A 20,165-nucleotide genomic window follows, 5' to 3' on the forward strand; every position below is an offset into this window, starting at 1 on the left:
ATCTTGGTGTTTTCTGGCAAATGCCAAACGTCCTGCACGGTGTTGGGCTGTAAGCACAACCCCCACCTGTGGACGTCGGACCCTCATATCACCCTCATGGAGTCTGTTTCTGACCGTTTGAGCAGACACATGCACATTTGTGGCCTGCTGGAGGTCATTTTGCAGGGCTCTGGCAGTACTCCTCCTGTTCCTCCTTGCACAAAGGCGGAGGTAGCGGTCCTGCTGCTGGGTTGTTGCCCTCCTACGGCCTCCTCCACGTCTCCTGATGTACTGGCCTGTCTCCTGGTAGCGCCTCCCTGCTCTGGACACTACGCTGACAGACACAGCAAACCTTCTTGCCACAGCTCGCATTGATGTGCCATCCTGGATAAGCTGCACTACCTGAGCCACTTGTGTGGGTTGTAGACTCAGTCTCATGCTACCACTAGAGTGAAGGAAAAAAAGGAGACAATGCGGCAGCACTCTGCAAATCAGACAAAGTACAACAATGCTTACAAAAATTATGGTGCTAATACTACGCTTAAAAAGCGAGATGCTTGGTCAATGCATTTTGTACAAAACCATCTAAGCCCGTATGCCAAACGTCAAGGCGATCTCTGTTACACGGGTCCTAACACTAAATACTACCTGTTATGCGCCATAATGACCGCCATAAAATTCAGGGAGTGTTGGACCCACATGCATGCTGGATCCACTCTGCCTTTTTCCGTTTTTTGTGCCAAAATGGCCTCCATTACAAGGGATGCAGGTACCAACATGCATGCTGAGCCCACTCTATACCCTTCCTGGTGCTAAACAGCTTCCAATGAATGTAGTGAGAGCAGGCCACAGCTTTATACTGAGAATAATTAAAATCAGCCTATGGGGCAGACAGGCTAATCAGGAGTGCACGACTCGCTGGAGTGCCACATCTCCAGCATTGTAAATCTGCAAGAAAAGAGGGTTAGTCAGCACCTCCCAGTGCGCAGGTGCACGCCGCCATGGCAAAGACCTAGAGGAAAAAAAGGAGACAATGCGGCAGCACTCTGCAAATCAGACAAAGTACAACAATGCTTACAAAAATTATGGTGCTAATACTACGCTTAAAAAGCGAGATGCTTGGTCAATGCATTTAGTACAAAACCATCTAAGCCCGTATGCCAAACGTCAAGGCGATCTCTGTTACACGGGTCCTAACACTAAATACTACCTGTTATGCGCCATAATGACCGCCATAAAATTCCGGGAGTGTTGGACCCACATGCATGCTGGATCCACTCTGCCTTTTTCCGTTTTTTGTGCCAAAATGGCCTCCATTACAAGGGATGCAGGTACCAACATGCATGCTGAGCCCACTCTATACCCTTCCTGGTGCTAGACAGCTTCCAATGAATGTAGTGAGAGCAGGCCACAGCTTTATACTGAGAATAATTAAAATCAGCCTATGGGGCAGACAGGCTAATCAGGAGTGCACGACTCGCTGGAGTGCCACATCTCCAGCATTGTAAATCTGCAAGAAAAGAGGGTTAGTCAGCACCTCCCAGTGCGCAGGTGCACGCCGCCATGGCAAAGACCTAGAGGAAAAAAAGGAGACAATGCGGCAGCACTCTGCAAATCAGACAAAGTACAACAAGAGTACCACTAGAGTGACCACTAGAGTGAAAGCACCGCCAGCATTCAAAAGTGACCAAAACATCAGCCAGGAAGCATAGGAACTGAGAAGTGGTCTGTGGTCACCACCTGCAGAACCACTTCTTTATTGGGGGTGTCTTGCTAATTGCCTATAATTTCCACCTGTTGTCTATCCCACTTGCACAACAGCATGTGAAATTGATTGTCACTCAGTGTTGCTTCCTAAGTGGACAGTTTGATTTCACAGAAGTGTGATTGACTTGGAGTTACATTGTGTTGTTTAAGTGTTCCCTTTATTTTTTTGAGCAGTGTATATATATTCTGAGAACAGACACTGTGCACATTGTGAAAATGCTACCCAGCCCTTGACTCTCATGTGCACCGTCATGCAATTTTGCATCGCAGTGTTACATTTTGTGCAAGTCTTACACAATCCCTCCTACGATGAAAAAAAAAAACCTCCTAAATTTGAGTATCTACCCTGTCCTGTCTGATTGGTAAGGGGGCCTGTTGATTAGATCTGAAGAATGACTTTCAGCTCCTGTGGAAGCAGAGAGGTGACCATCACATCCTTGTTTGCACCGAATACCGCATTACAACGAAACTGAGAAGCCGTGGCAGTGTTCAGCATGTTCCTCGATGGCACTGTTGCTAAGCAACAGAGTCGAGGCACAAGAGAGGAATCCAAATTAGTGAAATATGATAGCATTGTTTTATGGTGCTGCCCTTAAAAAAGGAGTCGTCCAAGATACAGAATAGCTGTAACATCACATGGCCATGTTGTCCAGTCTCTGGCGCTGAGTGTCTTAAGGTAAAGTCGCAGAGTAGGTGATAAATGTATGATTGCTGACGGTACGACCCCGACTGATGACGAGGATGAAAGCCCTAAGTCCCCTGTGTAATTGCACATTAATGAGCTCCTATCATTAATCTCTATGGGGCTATCTCCGACAGTCCCATAGAAGTGAATGGAGTGGTCGTCACATGTGCATGACCTCTCATTCATCCTTGCAAGCCCAACGGTCAGATCCCCCAGTAATAACACATTTATCGACTATCCTGGGGATATGGGATGAATCTCCATGGACCAACCCCTTCACGTACACTTACTGACGGCTCATTTTGTATATTTGAAAAATCGGGAAGAGGTGCACTTTTAAAAGTTGCACCCAGTGCTAATTCCAGCCTCTGTGGCACCATTTTGTTTTGGGTGTTGTCCACCAGCTGCAATGGCCGCTGTTCTCAGTGACCCCTCTCCATAAACTGAAAAGCCTGCAGCGATCAGCTGAAATTTGCGGAGGAACCGGACAGCAAGTTTTCAATTTCCCTGCAACGCCACCACAGGTGAAATGAAGCATTACACGGTGTCCAGTAAAAGGTCTGTCCACGCATGGGCTTGCTGGGTCCTCCAGAGTGAGAGGTTCTCTTTGTAGCCGCCCTCCACTCAGTCTAGTAGATAAAGGTCCTGAATCAGGACTTCAGAGGTCTTAGGGGTGGTTGAAAATTGGTTTTGTACGCCAGACAACTTTTATTTTAAAGGGAACCTGTTAGCAGTTTACTATATTCAACCAGTACAAATGTTGATCACATCACAGCAAAATCATTGCTAACTTATTCAAAACTCTCTGCTTTGCCATTTTGATCTAAATACACTTTGAAATAGTACTTTTCCCTATGTAAATGAGGCGCCTGGAGTCATCGGGCGTCTCCTTTCACTGGCCGAGTCACGGCATCATCGCCGCAAGCCTGCCCATCTCACTTGGATTGACATCTCCTTGCCTGCACCATGTCACTAGCTGCGTGTCTGAAATCTTGCGCATGCGCTGTACTGCTTTTTTTCGAGCTGAGTTGTATGTGCCTCGGCTTCATAAAGTCGCTGCAAAATCAGGCTGGTGCAACACATGCAGGCTAGTCCGCCCATGTCGCCTAGAAACGGGGGGTTATGAAATAATAGGATTGTAAATGGATGTGCATGTGAGGGGTGAACAGATAGGGCAGCCCGATGTCATTTTTGCCATCCCACCGTCTAAAGCGTGGCCCAATCATTTGACTGTGTTGCGTCTGTGTAATCTATTGATTTGTGGGCTGACCATGCTGAGCCATGTTTAAACCCAACGTTGGTCGTCTCCCTAATTGAGAAATTAGCTATATTTATGTGACATGCACACACAGCACATTGCTTGATGGGATTGAAAGTGTCATCCCTCCCCCTTTCCCAAAAGAAAGATACAGGAGATCGCTCCCTTGTGGGCATTAGAGGTTGTTTAACAAGATCATTGATGGAGGCAGCAATGAGAAATGAATGGCTTTCAAGATCAAAAACCTCTTCTGCCCGGGATATATGGTGCATTACAAACCTCCTACTGCTCTTAATACGTCCACATTGTGTCGTTACCCCGTGCTTGCTGGAGGGGCTTTAAATCATGTTTAATTCACTGATTTGATTTCCTGTTTTTTTATTTTATTTATTTTTTCCAGAAATTAGCCGTGCATTCTGGGATGGATTATGCCATCATGACTGGTGGTGATGTCGCCCCCATGGGGCGTGATGGAGTTACTGCAATGCATAAAGTTTTTGACTGGGCGAACACCAGCAAGAGAGGGTGAGTGCTGGACAGTAACGTAACTAAGATGGAAAGATCTGCTTAAAATGTGGATAAAAGGAAATGTTTGGTCCTCTGCATTAATGTGTGTGTTCAGAATAACCCTGAATTTGAATGGAAGCCTAACCCCCTAGGACAGCTATATGCCCTAGTAAAGTAAATGGACAGGGGTTGTCCTGGTTTATCACATAGATATGCTCTAAAGGAGTGTTGTGTTAAAGGGGTTGTCCAGCTTTATGCACTTTTAACTTCTAATAGAAGCCTGGGGAACCCGTTGAAAAAAGAAATCGTACACGCTCTCTTCAGAGGTCTTCTGGTTACCGTCTTGAACAGCAACCAGGCAGACAGGTGCTCCACTGGTGGATTTGAGGGAGACCCTCACACTGGAGAACTGGCACAAATAATGGCCACTAGCAAAGGGAGCTGGCAAGAAACCCTAAAGGAAACCTCTCTAAAGATACTTCATAGAGAATATATGGTGCCCTCTAGGCTACACTTTCTTTACCCCATGGTCTCGCCTCTGTTTTTCGTGGATTCTATGAAGTTGGTAATACCCTACTCATTTGGTGGACCTGTCCCATAGTTAGACAGTTCTGGACTAATTTCCAGAGAGGATTATTTGAGGTATTCGGAAGGGATCTTCCCTTGTCAACACCTGTATACTTGCTGGGGCTTAAAGGGACACTGACAGGCCCAAAAAGCATATTTAGGTATATATATGACAGTACAGGTCTTCTAAAGTGTATTAGAATCATCTAAGTATCCCCCCTGTCCACCTTATAAATACAGTAAAATTAAGTTTTATAACCTGCTTGAATCGTGTTCAATCTGCCCAAGGGGCGATGTTTCACCTCAGCTTGCGCCCAGCCAGCCTCGCCCCAACTGCCGTTTGAAGCGCCGCCCAGCTCATCAATATTCACTTTGCTGGGCGGCTGCTAGTGTCCCCGACGCAAGATCCGGCGCATGCCCAATACTATACTATGGGCATCGGCCTCCGGCTCATCTTCAGCACATGCGCCCGGCACCCTCACTGGCCGGGATCGCATCGCGCCTGATTCTCAGAGGCCGATGCAGCCTCTGCTTTATGCGCATGCGCCGGGCACAGATCATAGCAGCGCTTCAGAGTGCTGCTCGCGCGATATGATTAGTGCGGATTAGTGCGCCGCCCAGCGAAGTGAATATTGATGAGCTGGGCGGCGCTTTTAACGGCAGTTGTGGCGAGGCTGGCTGGACGCAAGTGGAGATGAAACACCGCCCCTTGGGCAGATTGTACACGATTCAAGCAGGTTATAAAACTTCATTTTACTGTAGTTATAAGGTGGACAGGGGGGATACTTAGATTATTCTAATACACTTTATAAGACCTGAACTGTTTTATATATATATATATATATATATATATATATATACACACCTATATATGCTTTTTGGGCCTGTCAGTGTCCCTTTAAGCCACCAACATTTAATAATAAGGCCTACAAACGAATCCAGTATATCATCTCTGCGAGAAAAAGAATAACCTCCTGGTGGAGGTTTCCTTCACTTTCTATCTCAACGGTTATCCATAGGGTTAATAGAATCTCATTATATGAAAAACGTAATGCTACTTTAAATGATATGTATAGAGTAGCTCTCCCGCTGTTTGATATGGATTGGGTGCGCTATTTTAATGGACTCACCCTGTCAGTAAGATAAATATAAGAGACGATGTGAAAAAACATGCACTCCTCATCCAGATTCACACCGTGTACACCTATGGTTGTAAACCTCGTGTGTATTACAGTCTCCGACCAGACTTGCCGAAAATATTACTGTAACTTATGTGGGACCACTATATCATGAATCTAGGAATAGCCAAAACCCTGAGACCAAACGTTCCCCAACGTCAAGTAGAGGGGTAAATTCCATTGGAACTTCACTAATATGTCGCTATTTGACAAACACTCCTTCTCTCCGAAACATAGGTATTGCTTGCGTGTAACACACCATAATAGATACTACTAAAATAACAACAAAATACATTGAAAATAAATAAGAAAAATATATAATAAAAATATATCAATTGTTAAAAAGTCATCCGTATGGGTGCTAGTACCCAATTAGGTCAGATATTAACGTTAAAAGGTAGCTGCTGTATACATATGCAATCTTAAAGGGCTAATTTTATACATTGCCCACACGGCACCTGCCAGATTTACTGCTGGATTGTCTGAAGTACGTGATCACATAATAGGAATGGCTGTGATATCACAGCGATCAATAGTCATGTGCCACAGTTTAGCTTAATGTTGAAATACTTAAGTGCGCAGACGATTTTGGCAAATATCCTCTATGTAGCGCGTAAAACATCCAAAGTTGCGATTTCAATCTCTCACATCAAATCAGTGCAGACATATACAGTTGCAAGAAAAAGTATGTGAACCCTTTGGAATGATATGGATTTCTGCACAAATTGGTCATGAAATGTGATCTGATCTTCATCTAAGTCACAATAGACAATCACAGTCTGCTTAAACTAATAACACACACAGAATTAAATGTTACCATGTATTTATTGAACACACCATGTAAACATTCACAGTGCAGGTGGAAAAAGTATGTGAACCCCTAGACTAATGACATCTCCAAGAGATAATTGGAGTGAGGTGTCAGCCAACTAGAGTCCAATCAATGAGATGAGATTGGAGGTGTTGGTTACAGCTGCCCTGCCCTATAAAAAACACACACCAGTTCTGGGTTTGCTTTTCACAAGAACCATTGCCTGATGTGAATGATGCCTAACACAAAAGAGCTCTCAGAAGACCTACGATTACGAATTGTTGACTTGCATAAAGCTGGAAAGGGTTATAAAAGTATCTCCAAAAGCCTTGCTGTTCATCAGTCCACGGTAAGACAAATTGTCTATAAATGGAGAAAGTTCAGCACTGCTGCTACTCTCCCTAGGAGTGGCCGTCCTGTAAAGATGACTGCAAGAGCACAGTGCAGACTGCTCAATGAGGTGAAGAGGAATCCTAGAGAGTCAGCTAAAGACTTACAAAAGTCTCTGGCATATGCTAACATCCCTGTTAGCGAATCTACGATACGTAAAACACTAAACAAGAATGGATTTCATGGGAGGATACCACAGAGGAAGCCACTGCTGTCCAAAAAAACCATTGCTGCACGTTTACAGTTTGCACAAGAGCACCTGGATGTTCCACAGCAGTACTGGCTAAATATTCTGTGGACAGATGAAACCAAAATTTAGTTGTTTGGAAGAAATACACAACACTATGTGTGGAGAAAAAGAGGCACAGCACACCAACATCAAAACCTCATCCCAACTGTGAAGTATGGTGGTGGGGGCATCATGGTTTGGGGCTGCTTTGCTGTGTCAGGGCCTGGACGGATTGCCATCATCGAAGGAAAAATTAATTCCCAAGTTTATCAAGACATTTTGCAGGAGAACTTAAGGCCATCTGTCCACCAGCCGAAGCTCAACAGAAGATGGGTGTTGCAACAGGACAACGACCCAAAGCATAGAAGTAAATCAACAACAGAATGGCTTAAACAGAAGAAAATACGCCTTCTGGAGTGGCCCAGTGAGTCCTGACCTCAACCCGATTGAGATGCTGTGGCATGACCTCAAGAAAGCGATTTACACCAGACATCCCAAGAATATTGCTGAACTGAAGCAGTTCGGTAAAGAGGAATGGTCAAGAATTACTCCTGACCGTTGTGTACGTCTGATCTGCAACTACAGGAAACGTTTGGTTGAAGTTATTGCTGCCAAAGGAGGTTCAACCAGTTATTAAATCCAAGGGTTCACATACTTTTTCCACCTGCACTGTGAATGTTTACATGGTGTGTTCAATAAAAACATGGTAACATTTAATTCTTTGTGTGTATTAGTTTAAGCAGACTGTGATTGTCTATTGTTGTGACTGAGATGAACATCAGATCACATTTTATGACCAATTTGTGCAGAAATCCATATCATTCCAAAGGGTTTCATACTAGGCCACGCCTCTAACTCTGCCCAAAGCATAACTATACACAACCAGTCCTCTTAATGCCCCCACATAGTAATTATTCCCCCTTTTGTATCTGCACATAGTAGTAATGCCCACACTGTGCCCCCTTCACAGTAGCTATGCCCAGAGATGCCCACTTCACAGCAGTTATGCCAAGATATGTGCCCACTTCACAGCAGTTATGCCCAGATATGTGCCCCTTCACAGCAGTTATGCCCAGATATGTGCCCCTTCACAGTAGCTATGACCAGATATATGTGCCCCCCTTCACAGTAGCTATGACCAGATATGTGCCCCCTTCACAGTAGTTATGCCCAGATATGTGCCCCCTTCACAGTTGCTTTGACCAGATATGTGCCCCCTTCACAGTAGCAGTGCGATGTGATACTACCTCCTGCTGCTGCTGTGGAGCCAGGGCCATATTTAGATTTTATACTGTCCTAGGCACTTCAGTGCTGGCTTCCTCCCCCAACTAAAGTCCATATTTTTTAGATAGCTGATGGTAAAATGCTCCCTAGGCCTTCAGCTATCCCTCAGGACTCCCTCATATGCTTGCACAGTTATAGGACTGACCTGTTGCATGTGCACTTGGCAGCTGAAGGCATCTGTGTTCATATGTGCCCGCATTGCTGAGAAAAATGATGTTTTATTATATACAAACGGGGCCGTTACGATTACTCCTAGAGGCTCCGCTGTCTTTGTAACTGCCGCACCCTCTGCACTTTGACATCGCCCGGTGTGATGACATTTTCACTGTCCTGTCAAAGTAGACTGGGGGCAGCAGTGCAAAGAAACCGGAGCCTCTAGGTGTAATGGTAAAACTGAAGCAGCTGCACAGGCGATGTGTCCGGCCCTGCAGTCAAGAACAACACAGAATGCATCACCAATACAGAGCACCGCAATCACGGGAAGTAGGTTATTACCTGTCACCGACTTTCCCTCAGAGGTATCAGCACAAACGCACGAAGGAAGAAGAAAAAATTACGCTGAGGAGGGAGATAAATTCAGAAACAGATGGGGATGATAACTCTAATAAATTTAAGCTCTGACACTGACTGAAGCACAAGTCAATTTGTTAAATTAGGGATGAAAGTTTGCACCAACCAACACATTAAAGGGATTCTGTCACCTCCTTTTACCCTATAGAGATGCGGACATGCACAGCTAGATCGCCGCCAGCATGTCCGCAATATATCTGTCCCATATCTGAGTGGTTTTATTGAGTGTAAAAAATGATTATATATATATATATAATTAGGGCTGCACGATATATCGCAAAAATAATCGAATCGCGATAATCGGCGAATGCGATATGGCGATTCGGCCGACCCGAAAATGCCGCGATTATATATGAAGGGGCCCCTATTGATAAAATGGCCAGCCTCTGTACTCACTTTCACGATGAATGCACTGCAGAGAGCGCGAGCGAGGCGGCCGGCCGGCGCGTGACTGACGTCACTTAATTCAGGAAGCAGGAGCGTGACTAAGTGGGAGGAGCGTAACAGTGACATCAGTCACGCGCCGGCCGGCTCGCTCGCTGCCGCTCTCTGCAGTGTGAGTGCATTCATAGTGAAAGTACAGATGCTGGCCATTTTATGAATAGAAGAGTTATGTGCGCAGTTTAGGATACATGAGGGGACACATAGAGCCATGAGGGGGACCAGCATGAGATGCTATATGTGTGTCTTATGCTGGCCCCCCTCATGGCCCCATGTGTCATAGCACACATCCCCTATAACAGTGCCATCCACAGGTCCCCCATAAGTGTCCTCCGCAGATCCCCCCCCTAACAGTGTCCTCCGCAGATCCCCCCCCCTAACAGTGTCCTCCGCAGATCCCCCCCCTAACAGTGTCCTCCGCAGATCCCCGCCCTAACAGTGTCCTCCGCAGATCCCCCCCCCCTAACAGTGTCCTCCGCAGATCCCCCACATAAGTGTCCTCCACAGATCCCCCACAAAACAGTGTCCTCCACAGATCCCCCACATAACAGCGTCCTCCACAGATCCCCCACATAAGTGTCCTCCACAGATCCCCCACATAACAGCGTCCTCCACAGATCCCCCACATAACAGCGTCCTCCACAGATCCCCCACATAACGGCGTCCTCCACAGATCCCCCACATAACGGCGCCATCCACAGATCCCCCACATAACGGCGCCATCCACAGATCCCCCACATAACGGCGCCATCCACAGATCCCCCACATAACGGCGCCATCCACAGATCCCCCACATAACGGCGCCATCCACAGATCCCCCACATAACGGCGCCATCCACAGATCCCCCACATAACGGCGCCATCCACAGATCCCCCACATAACGGCGCCATCCACAGATCGCCCACATAACGGCGCCATCCACAGATCGCCCACATAACGGCGCCATCTACAGATCCCCCACATAACGGCGCCAGTGTTGTGGGGGATCTGTGGATGACGCTGTGTTGTGGGGGATCTGTGGATGACGCTGTGTTGTGGGGGATCTGTGGATGACGCTGTGTTGTGGGGGATCTGTGGAGGACGCTGTGTTGTGGGGGATCTGTGGAGGACGCTGTGTTGTGGGGGATCTGTGGAGGACGCTGTGTTGTGGGGGATCTGTGGAGGACGCTGTGTTGTGGGGGATCTGTGGAGGACGCTGTGTTGTGGGGGATCTGTGGAGGACGCTGTGTTGTGGGGGATCTGTGGAGGACGCTGTGTTGTGGGGGATCTGTGGAGGACGCCCTCATGGCCCTATGTGTCCCCTCATGTGTCCTAAACTGCGCACATAACTGGCTTTGTGTGGAAAGTATTTTACTAGTGTGTAAAACAATCTCTCTCCTATTGATAACATGGCCAGCCTCTGTACTCGCTGTCACTATGAATGCACTACAGTGAGCGGCAGCGAGCGGGCCGGTCGGCGCGTGACTGACGTCACTTAGTAACGCTCCTCCCACTTCAGGAAGCAGGAGCGTTACTAAGTGACGTCAGTCACGCGCCGGCAGGCCCGCTCGCTGCAGTGCATTCATCGTGACAGTGAGTACAGAGGCTGGACCTGTTATCAATAGGAGAGAGCTTGTTTTACACACTAGTAAAATACTTTACACACAAAGCCAGTTATGTGCGCGGGACCCCTTCATATATAATCGCTGCATTTTCGGGTCGGCCATATCGCATTTGCCGATTATTTTTTCGATTTATCGTGCGGTCCATATATATATCTCTCTCTATATATATATATATATATATATATATATATATATATATATATATATATATATATAAATCTCTATATATATATCTCTATATATATCTATAGATCTCTATATATCTATCTATCTATCTATCTATCTATCTATCTGTCTATATATCTGGTAAGGAGCCAAAGGGGCTGCACTAACCGTTCTGGAGCGCAGCCAAGGCCCCCTGTGAAGGAGCCCAGTACCGCCTGTATCCAGGAATTTCCTCCTTGCTCACAAAGTCAGATCGCCGTAATCTCGCGGTGCGCAGTTCCTTCACTGAGGCTGATGCCAGCACAGGGAAGGAACACTATGCCAGCACTGCGCATGCGACGATCTGACTTCGTGAGCAAGGAGGAGATTCGTGGATACAGGCGGTGCTGGACTCCAGAACGGTTAGTACGGCCCCTTGGGCTCCTTACCAGGCTGATTTACATATATATAAAATAATTTTTGTATACAGCAGCTGCCTTTTTAACATTAATATCTGACCTAATTGGGTACTAGCACCCATACGGATGACTTTTTAACAATTGATATATTTTTATATTTCATTTTCCTTTTTTTTTTTTTCTTATTTATTTTCAATGTATTTTGTTGTTATTTAGTAGTATCTATTATGGTGTGTTACACGCAAGCAATAAATACCTATGTTTTGGAGAGAAGGAGTGTTTGTCAAATAGCGACATATTAGTGAAGTTCCAATGGAATTTACCCATCTACTTGACGTTGGGGAACGGTTTGGTCTCAGGGTTTTTGCTATTCCTAGATTCATGATATAGTGGTCCCACATAAGTTACATTAATATTTTCGGCAAGTCTGGTCGGAGACTGTAATACACACAAGGTTTACAACCATAGGTGTACACGGTGTGAATCTGGATGAGGAGTGCATGTTTTTCCACATAGTTTCTACTTTAAATGATACCAGATAATTTACAATACTTTCTTCTTTATAACCATATATGATGTCTCCTGGAGGACCTGATCATTCTGTTTCCCCTATCCCTCACAGGAGCTTAGCCTTAATTTGTATCATACTATCCATATATTTCTTATTATTGGTTATACATTTACTGGTATGAAACAGTTTTGTTGTTGTCCTTAATGTCTGCCTAAATTCTAATTGGTCTTATACATTTAGTGGATACTCATATTCATTTACGTATGTAACTTGACATACTCTGTGACCTTTTAGTCATGCTATTTTGCCAATAAATACTTTTTGAAACATAAATAAGTTTTCTATGTCCATAAGGCTGTAGTAAGTGTTGTTTCGGGTTAAAAAGTCTTATTAAAGTTGAGCATTGCTAAGGAGAGTCTGTCTTCAGTCTTCAGTTCTACTGAGCACTGAAGACATCTGATTGTAACAAGTCAGATAGGCGGACTGATGGGGCACATGTACATAGCCAGAGACGAGGCAGGCTGGAGGCCTCTGTATGTTACACACAGGCGTCTTCAGCGCGCAGTAGAACCCTGAAGACACTCTACTTAGTAATGTCCAGCTAGACTCTTTACACCTTGTTTTCCAGTACAAAGAACCATCTTTTCCTTTTTGTCCTTATAATTTTCAGCCTCTTGCTGTTTGTGGATGAAGCTGACGCTTTCTTGAGGAAGAGGTCCACGGTATGTAATGCCTTTTCTGTGTAAGCTACTAGAATTCACAATGTGTTCCTGAAGGTCTCCGACCCAAAGACTTGAGATAAAGTAGTGATCCTGGGGCAGGGGTTTTTCTCGACTTCTCTTCGTTTATCCTGTTGAATGGCTGTTAATTGAGAACAGTACTTTACATTACAGACAGTCTTGCCTTGCCTGTGCTTCCTTGTCCTTCACACCACTCAGGAAATGTCTGCTCTGTCAAGACACATGAGAGTCAGCAGTCGAATCCACCAAATTGTTTGGTTCAGCCAGTTTTCTTGTAATGCAATTGGGCACCTTAAAGGGTCGCAAACTTTTCACGAAACTTTTGATAAGACACAGTGACATCAAAAGCTGCGATTGGTGGAGGTCTGAGACCCCCACCGATCCCTAGAATGTGGGGAGAGAAGCGCGTCCATAACATGCACTCTCTCCTCTGTGCATGACATGTTTTTTTATAAAAGTCTATTCACCTATCTCTATTCCGTCCTTGGCTGCGAGGAGAGAGAATGCAATATGTGAGCACTTCTCTTCCCACGTTCTAGTGAACGATGGGGGGTCTGAGCACTAAGGCCCCCAGCGATCACAATTTTGATATGTCTCTATGGCATATCAAAAGTTTTTGATAAGTTAGTGACCTTTTAGATTGTGTCATACAGAACATGTACTAGTAATCGGAGTCCGTCAATACGTGTATTGTAGATTCTTTGGCTCAAGCAACAACCTGACATAGACGGTAGATTTTGTGGAAATGCCGACATTTATATTCCCTTTGGCTTGACAGGTCGTAGTGCAGTTATAAGATATTGCATGTTATCCTCATGGAGTACTGTCCATGTTCAGGGGGTGATCTGAAAAGGCTTCTTACCCCAATGAATAGGCCAGAAAATGAACGACACTCCGGTAAATCATGAACAAATGACTCCTTTAATCACCGCACGGTGTACACTTTTTAATAGTTCCCCTAGGCAGGCTCCCCATAGGAACTAGTGTGCGGCAGCCTTGTACCACTCCTGAGTACAGGGGCTGCTGCACACTACACCCGGCTTCCCCGATCCTCGACCAGGGGGGATGCCAGAGCACGGCCTAGTGCGTGCGCTCCTGGTCTTTAACTTCCCAGAAGCAGTGGTCACATTTGACCACGGCATCTGAAGGGTTGAATGTTAAACCAGCAGGCACCCGGCAGCTATGACGCCCGCTACGTTCGCAAGCGGACCGCCATTTTTAAACACCCGACCACCAAAGTAATCAGAAAATAAAAACGGATTATATAAAAAGGAGATGTGCTACTATCTGGTTTTAACTGACTGATAACATTTTTGGGGACACATTTCCTTTAATTACGGATCTGTAGTTTTCCGTGTTCATTTACAAAACCCATTTAGAAACGGCAGATTTTCTCTTTCTCGGCCGCTGTAGTTTACGGCCTAGAATTTAGCTTCCCAGCGAGGAGAATAAGACGGGCTGACGTCCTAAGACCCTCTTCTAGTCAGGAGATCTGCAGTGGGAGAGTAATGAGGTAGCCGGGGCAGGACGCTGCTGGCCATTTTTACAAGCCGTCACCGTTTAATAAAGACAGATGTGATTGGACAGCTGCCTCCTCTGCTTTATTTTACAGGAGAAAATCAGTGAAGACCTGAGAGCGACGCTAAATGCTTTTCTCTACAGGACCGGGGAGCAGAGTAACAAGTGAGTCTCGTCTTCAGGCCACATTTCTTTATTTAAAGGGAAGTGGTCATCAGAAAACAAGTAGACCTGTTTTTTTAGTATTCAGCAACCACAATCCTGCATTGGCTACTTAAATCTAGGTGACAGCGGCGAATGTCGGGATCCAGAGCGGTCACCCGCAGGCCACGTCTTGCGGCGATATTTCACTGATGCTTGTTGGAACCGCAAACGGTTAATGGAGGCCTTCAGCGCAGCCTCCGCCTGTGGAGCAGATTAATGTCGTGTGATAAAAGACTTTTTGTGCTATAATGAGTATTGCTAATGGTCCAGCTCGTTAAAATGACATGCATTCAGCGTGGGAGGACGTGACGTACACCGGCCAAATCAAAACCCGCAGCTTGGATTGGTCTGGGAGATGCATTTCTGATGCGATTTAAGAAGGTTTGGGGATTCTTTAGGTCAGTTAAAGAGGTTGCCTCACTTCAGCAGGTGGCATTTATCATGTAGAGAAAGTTAATACATGGCACTTACTAATGTATAGTGATTGTCCATGTTGCCTCCTTTGCTGGCTGGATTCATTTTTCCATCACATTATACACTGCTCGTTTTCCATGGTTATGACCACCCTGCAATCCAACAGTGGAGGTTGTGCTTGCACACTGTAAGACAAAGCACCGGGACTGTGGGACGGTAGATAGCTCTAGTGCTTTTTCCTGTAGTGTCGAAGCATGGCCACCGCTGCTGGATTGCAGGGTGGTCGTAACCATGGAAATAAGCAGTGTAAAATGTGATGGGAAAATGAATCAAACCAGGAAAGGAAGCAATATGGACAATCACAATACATTAGTTAGTAGCTTGTATTAACTTTCTCTACATGATGAATGCCATTTGCTGAAGCGAGTGCGTTGAGTGGGTAATGGTCAGCAGTTACGGTTATGAGCCGTTCTCTCAGTATACCTATTCTTTATACACACATGCATACATATATATATATATTCCTGGAGTAGCTCTCACGTTATTTAAAGGGTTGTTTAAGGTATTCGGATGTCATCGACTAAACCCCTCACTTAGACCACCTGTAAGAGCAAGAACGTAAATTCTGGCAAACCCAACACATCCACGTGTTACATGGCCGGCCGTTCAGTAGAATGACCAGAGTGTAGTATTACCTCGGCTGCTACATGAAAAGGGTCAAGTCAGAGACGGCTTCCCCATCGAAATCGACGTATCTGCCCAATGAGTTCTTGATAAAACCGGGTTGCCTTAATGAGACAGCCCCTTTAAGAGTTCATGCAGCCATTTCTTCCATCTTTTTCTGCTGGGCGGGAGGCAGTATTTATTTGAGTTGTCTCAGCTTGTCAAGGCTTCTGAATGCCGCCATACTGTAGAGTGGTGCTTAAAGGTGATCCAGTTTCATGAAATTGGTGACCTATCCTCAGGATGTTTGAAGGGGCTGCAGGGCTAGTGTTTACCTGCACGCCGTCTACATTGTAGCGGCGATGGTGCAGTGCAATTACAACTGTTCTTCCCATTCAAGTGAATAGGAGATGTACCAGTAGTTACACCGCAACGTTACTACAATGTCGACGGCGTGCAGGTAAACATTAAGGTTCCACGGCCGTGAGCGGTCCGTGGTATGCCGGCCTGGATTCCTGCTGACAGCAGGAGCACACGGCGTCATTGGTTGCTATGACGCCGTGCGTTTCATGCCGCAGCTGCACTACAGTAATACACTGGTATGTTCTATACGAGTGTATTACTGTAGTGCAGGGGCGGCATGAAGCGCACGGCGTCATAGCAGCCAATGACGCCGTGCGCTCCTGCTGTCAGCAGGAATCCAGGCCGGCATACCACGGACCGCTCACGGCCGTGTGCATTCGGCCTAACCAGGATGCAGCTCACACTAGTACCACATCCCCTTCAAACAGCTGATCAGCGGGAGTGCCCAGTCAGACCCCCACCGATCTCATATTAATGACCTATCCTATAGGTCATCAGTATAACAAAACCGGAATACCTCTTTAACTTTCAGACAAGACGGATCACATACTCTGGAGTCTGGAGACGCTGGGTGATGACAGCCATGGGAGCTGTATTGACATTTGGTTTTATTCTACTTGTCAAAGCAAAGACTGTTGGCATCTAGTTAAATCCGTGGATCCCCATTGACTTTAACAGGCAGAGTGTAATACTTTAGTTCGCCCATAGAGGCATTAGAGGAGAAATACACATTTGCATTGATGCTTTGCCATCTTGAAAGGAGTTTTCAGTCATGAGTGTCGCAGTCCCGTCTTGGGTTCTTCACTAGTACCAGTGGGCGTATTACTCGGGTGGCCTGATCTAATAACCGGTGTATATTTCTCTCTCCAGATTCATGTTGGTGCTGGCCAGTAACCAGCCAGAACAGTTTGACTGGGCCATCAATGATCGGATAGATGAGATTGTCAACTTTGCTCTTCCGGGACTGGAGGAGAGAGAGCGCCTGGTCCGTCTCTACTTTGACAAATATGTCCTGCAGCCTGCAACCGAGGGGAAGCAGTAAGTGTCTGCAAGACTTTGGGGTCAAACGAGAAGAGTAAATGTTGGGGGTTCGGTGTTCGGAGCATTTTCTCATCATTGTGCTTATCAGGAGCACCACTTAGACCAGTGATGGGGAACCTTTTAGAGACCGAGTGCCCAAACTGCAACCCAAAACCCACTTATTTATCGCAAAGTGCCAACACGACAATTTAATGAATACCAATATAGTATATCTTCCATGTCCTTTATCATTTAACTATGATAGCCTGCCTACATTCAATGCCCTGCACTGATGAATGGCAGGAAAAGTTTTAGGCATATTGGTACGCCTTAGACTTTTTCCAGGGAGTGGGTGCCCACAGAGAGGGCTCTGAGTGCCGCCTCTGGCATCCGTGTCATAGGTTCGCCACCTCTGACATAGACTTGGGCTGTAAGGAGGAACTAGTCCATTATTTGTGGGTTTGTTCCATAATGTTTTGTATGTATCCTGTGTTATTAGGGTAGTGCGTGTAAGGCTACTTTCAATTCACATCTGCGTTGTGGTGTCCGGTTTTGAGATCCGGCATAGGATCTCAAAACCACAGCACAACGCTTCAGTTTTGTCCACATTCATTGTTAATGGGGACAAAACTGAACAAACCGGAAGGGAGTGCACCAGAATGTATTCCGTTCTAGTTTGTTGCGTTCCGATGCCAGGCACAAAATCGATGCAAGCAGAGTTTTTGTGTGTGGCATGGGAAACTGAAGAAGCCAGATTCGGCACCAAAAACCATGTAAATCAATGGTGCCGGATCCATTTATTTTTTTTTGACACAAAAAAATCGGATCCGGCGCCCATTCAATGTTTGTAGTGCCCGATCCGGTGTCTTCATTTTCCGGATCTGTTTTGAACGGATACAGTTTGTTGTATTATTATAACAGAAGCGTTTTGCTGTGGTTTTGAGATCCCTGCCGGATCTCAAAACCGGACAGCGAAAACGCAGATGTGAAAGTAGCCTAACTTGCGGATTTGTTGCAGATTTTCTTGCCGTTTTAACCCTATGCATTGCAAGGAGTAAAATCCGCAGTAAAAATTAACAAGATGGCGATTTTCTTCTGCAGCATGTGGATCAGATTTTGTCATTCTCACTTTACTGGTGTTGTAATAAACTGTGGATTTTCCATGGCCACAAATCCGCCGTGTGTGAACATACCTTTTAAAGGGTTTCTATCATCACAAAATTTGTTATGTAGCTGGCTGCGCCTGCGCTGAATATTAAACGCGCAGGCGCGGGATTTTACTTTCAAAGCACCGAGCAGAGATGTCCATCAATGCAAAATAAGCGTGCCAAACGGTGAGGAGATGGCGCCTCTAGGTGCTGCAGCAACGCCCCAATAGCACCTAGAGGCTCTTTTGCATATTTTAAAAGTTCGTTTTTCTGGGCGAACGGCGACATGTAGGCAGATAAGTTACACAGTTATGTACTGCTGACCTTAGCACATCGCCAATGTCAGCCAGATACATTAATGAATTTTGTGATGATAGAAACCCTTTAAAAGTTCTCCTCTCCCACTGTTCCTGAGATCAGATCTAGAAGGCGAACGATAACAGAATGTAGAGCATATGTTGTGCTGTTTCATGAGCGTTGCCTCATCTCGACAACCCCAGTCTATATGCCCTATTAGGACATTAGGCCATCATCAGGACCATCTTGTATGAGATGGAACAGAGGGTTGCAGTGTAAAAGCTCTCCCTGTGGCGGACAAAGCCTGTCCATGTATTACAAGGTCGACCATTAATGGACGGTATGTATTAGTGTCACTCCACTGCAGCGGCAGCATTGACGAATCTTCTGCAATTACAGCCAATTGATGTGGGTTTCAGGATGGTTGTGTTTAGAGCCGAGAAGACCACTCCACAGGATAGGGGACAAGTAGATGATCGTTGTGGGTCTGGTCGCTGGGGTCCCTACCGATCCTGAGAACAGGGATCACGTTCCCTCATTCTGATTACACACTGGCACTTCATTCATTCTCTATGGGAGTGCCGGAGATAGCAGAGCGCTGTAGTCTGCTGTCTCTGGCGCCAAGCCATGTTTGAGCAGATTGTACCACTCGTAGGCAGGATAGACAGGCCTATATAGCCCTGCTGGATGTTTTTGTGCAGAAGGGTTCAAGGAATTCATGTCCCCATCTCCTTAGCGAAAGCTCTGAGTTGGAAACTGACAGGAGTGGGTATGAGTGGGCTTCATCAGTGACGTGTGTCTTCTGCAGAGAAGGTTTTTCACCTCCATCCTGCATCTAAATGGCTATTGTCCGTTCTCCCGTCTCCCAGTTACTTTCTGCCGATGAATGTTTGGACGAGTCTGTGACGTAAGTGTGCACTAATCGGAGTAGATGGAGAGCTTCTTCTCGTCACACGATGAGCGCTCCTGCTAGGTTTAGCTGTTACTATGCATTAGCTGGGTTTAGAAGCCATTGTACTTTCTCCCATGCTGGGAAAGGTGCACCATTAGCTCATGTCTCCGAGCCATTACAATCCGGTTCCTTTATTTTGTTTAGGAGGCTGAAAATTGCACAGTTTGACTACGGCAAGAAGTGCTCGGAGCTGGCGAAATTTACCGAAGGCATGTCTGGCCGAGAGATCTCCAAGCTGGGTGTTGCCTGGCAGGTATGTTATCATTTGGCATCTACTGTCCTGTTCCAAGATGTAATGATTAGGTAGGAGGGGGGATATTAACCCATGGGGCGGGTTACTTAAAGGGCTATTCCGGGAAAGTAACTTAATTTTTGAAAAACTGCATTAAGCCTGCAAGCTGTGACCCAACCAGAACCCACACCTGTACATATAACCAGAGCTTCAATTTACCTTGCAATCCATTTGTCCAGCTCCTATGTGAGCCTGCATAGTATCATGGC

General features: G+C 45.9%; 1 protein-coding gene across 1 annotated transcript in view; it reads left to right on the top strand.

Moving 5' to 3' along the window:
• The window catches only part of ATAD3A (ATPase family AAA domain containing 3A), a 100,513-nt gene that overhangs the window by 60,911 nt on the left and 19,437 nt on the right, over positions 1 to 20,165 (top strand). The window contains exons 11-15 of the mRNA XM_040428041.1: positions 4,090 to 4,214; positions 13,016 to 13,067; positions 14,698 to 14,768; positions 17,118 to 17,285; positions 19,809 to 19,917. Coding sequence (XP_040283975.1) covers positions 4,090 to 4,214; positions 13,016 to 13,067; positions 14,698 to 14,768; positions 17,118 to 17,285; positions 19,809 to 19,917 — 525 coding nt within the window. The remainder of the gene's footprint in view (positions 1 to 4,089; positions 4,215 to 13,015; positions 13,068 to 14,697; positions 14,769 to 17,117; positions 17,286 to 19,808; positions 19,918 to 20,165) is intronic.

Source organism: Bufo bufo, chromosome 1, assembly GCF_905171765.1.
Source record: "Bufo bufo chromosome 1, aBufBuf1.1, whole genome shotgun sequence".
NCBI classification, from domain to species: domain Eukaryota; kingdom Metazoa; phylum Chordata; class Amphibia; order Anura; family Bufonidae; genus Bufo; species Bufo bufo.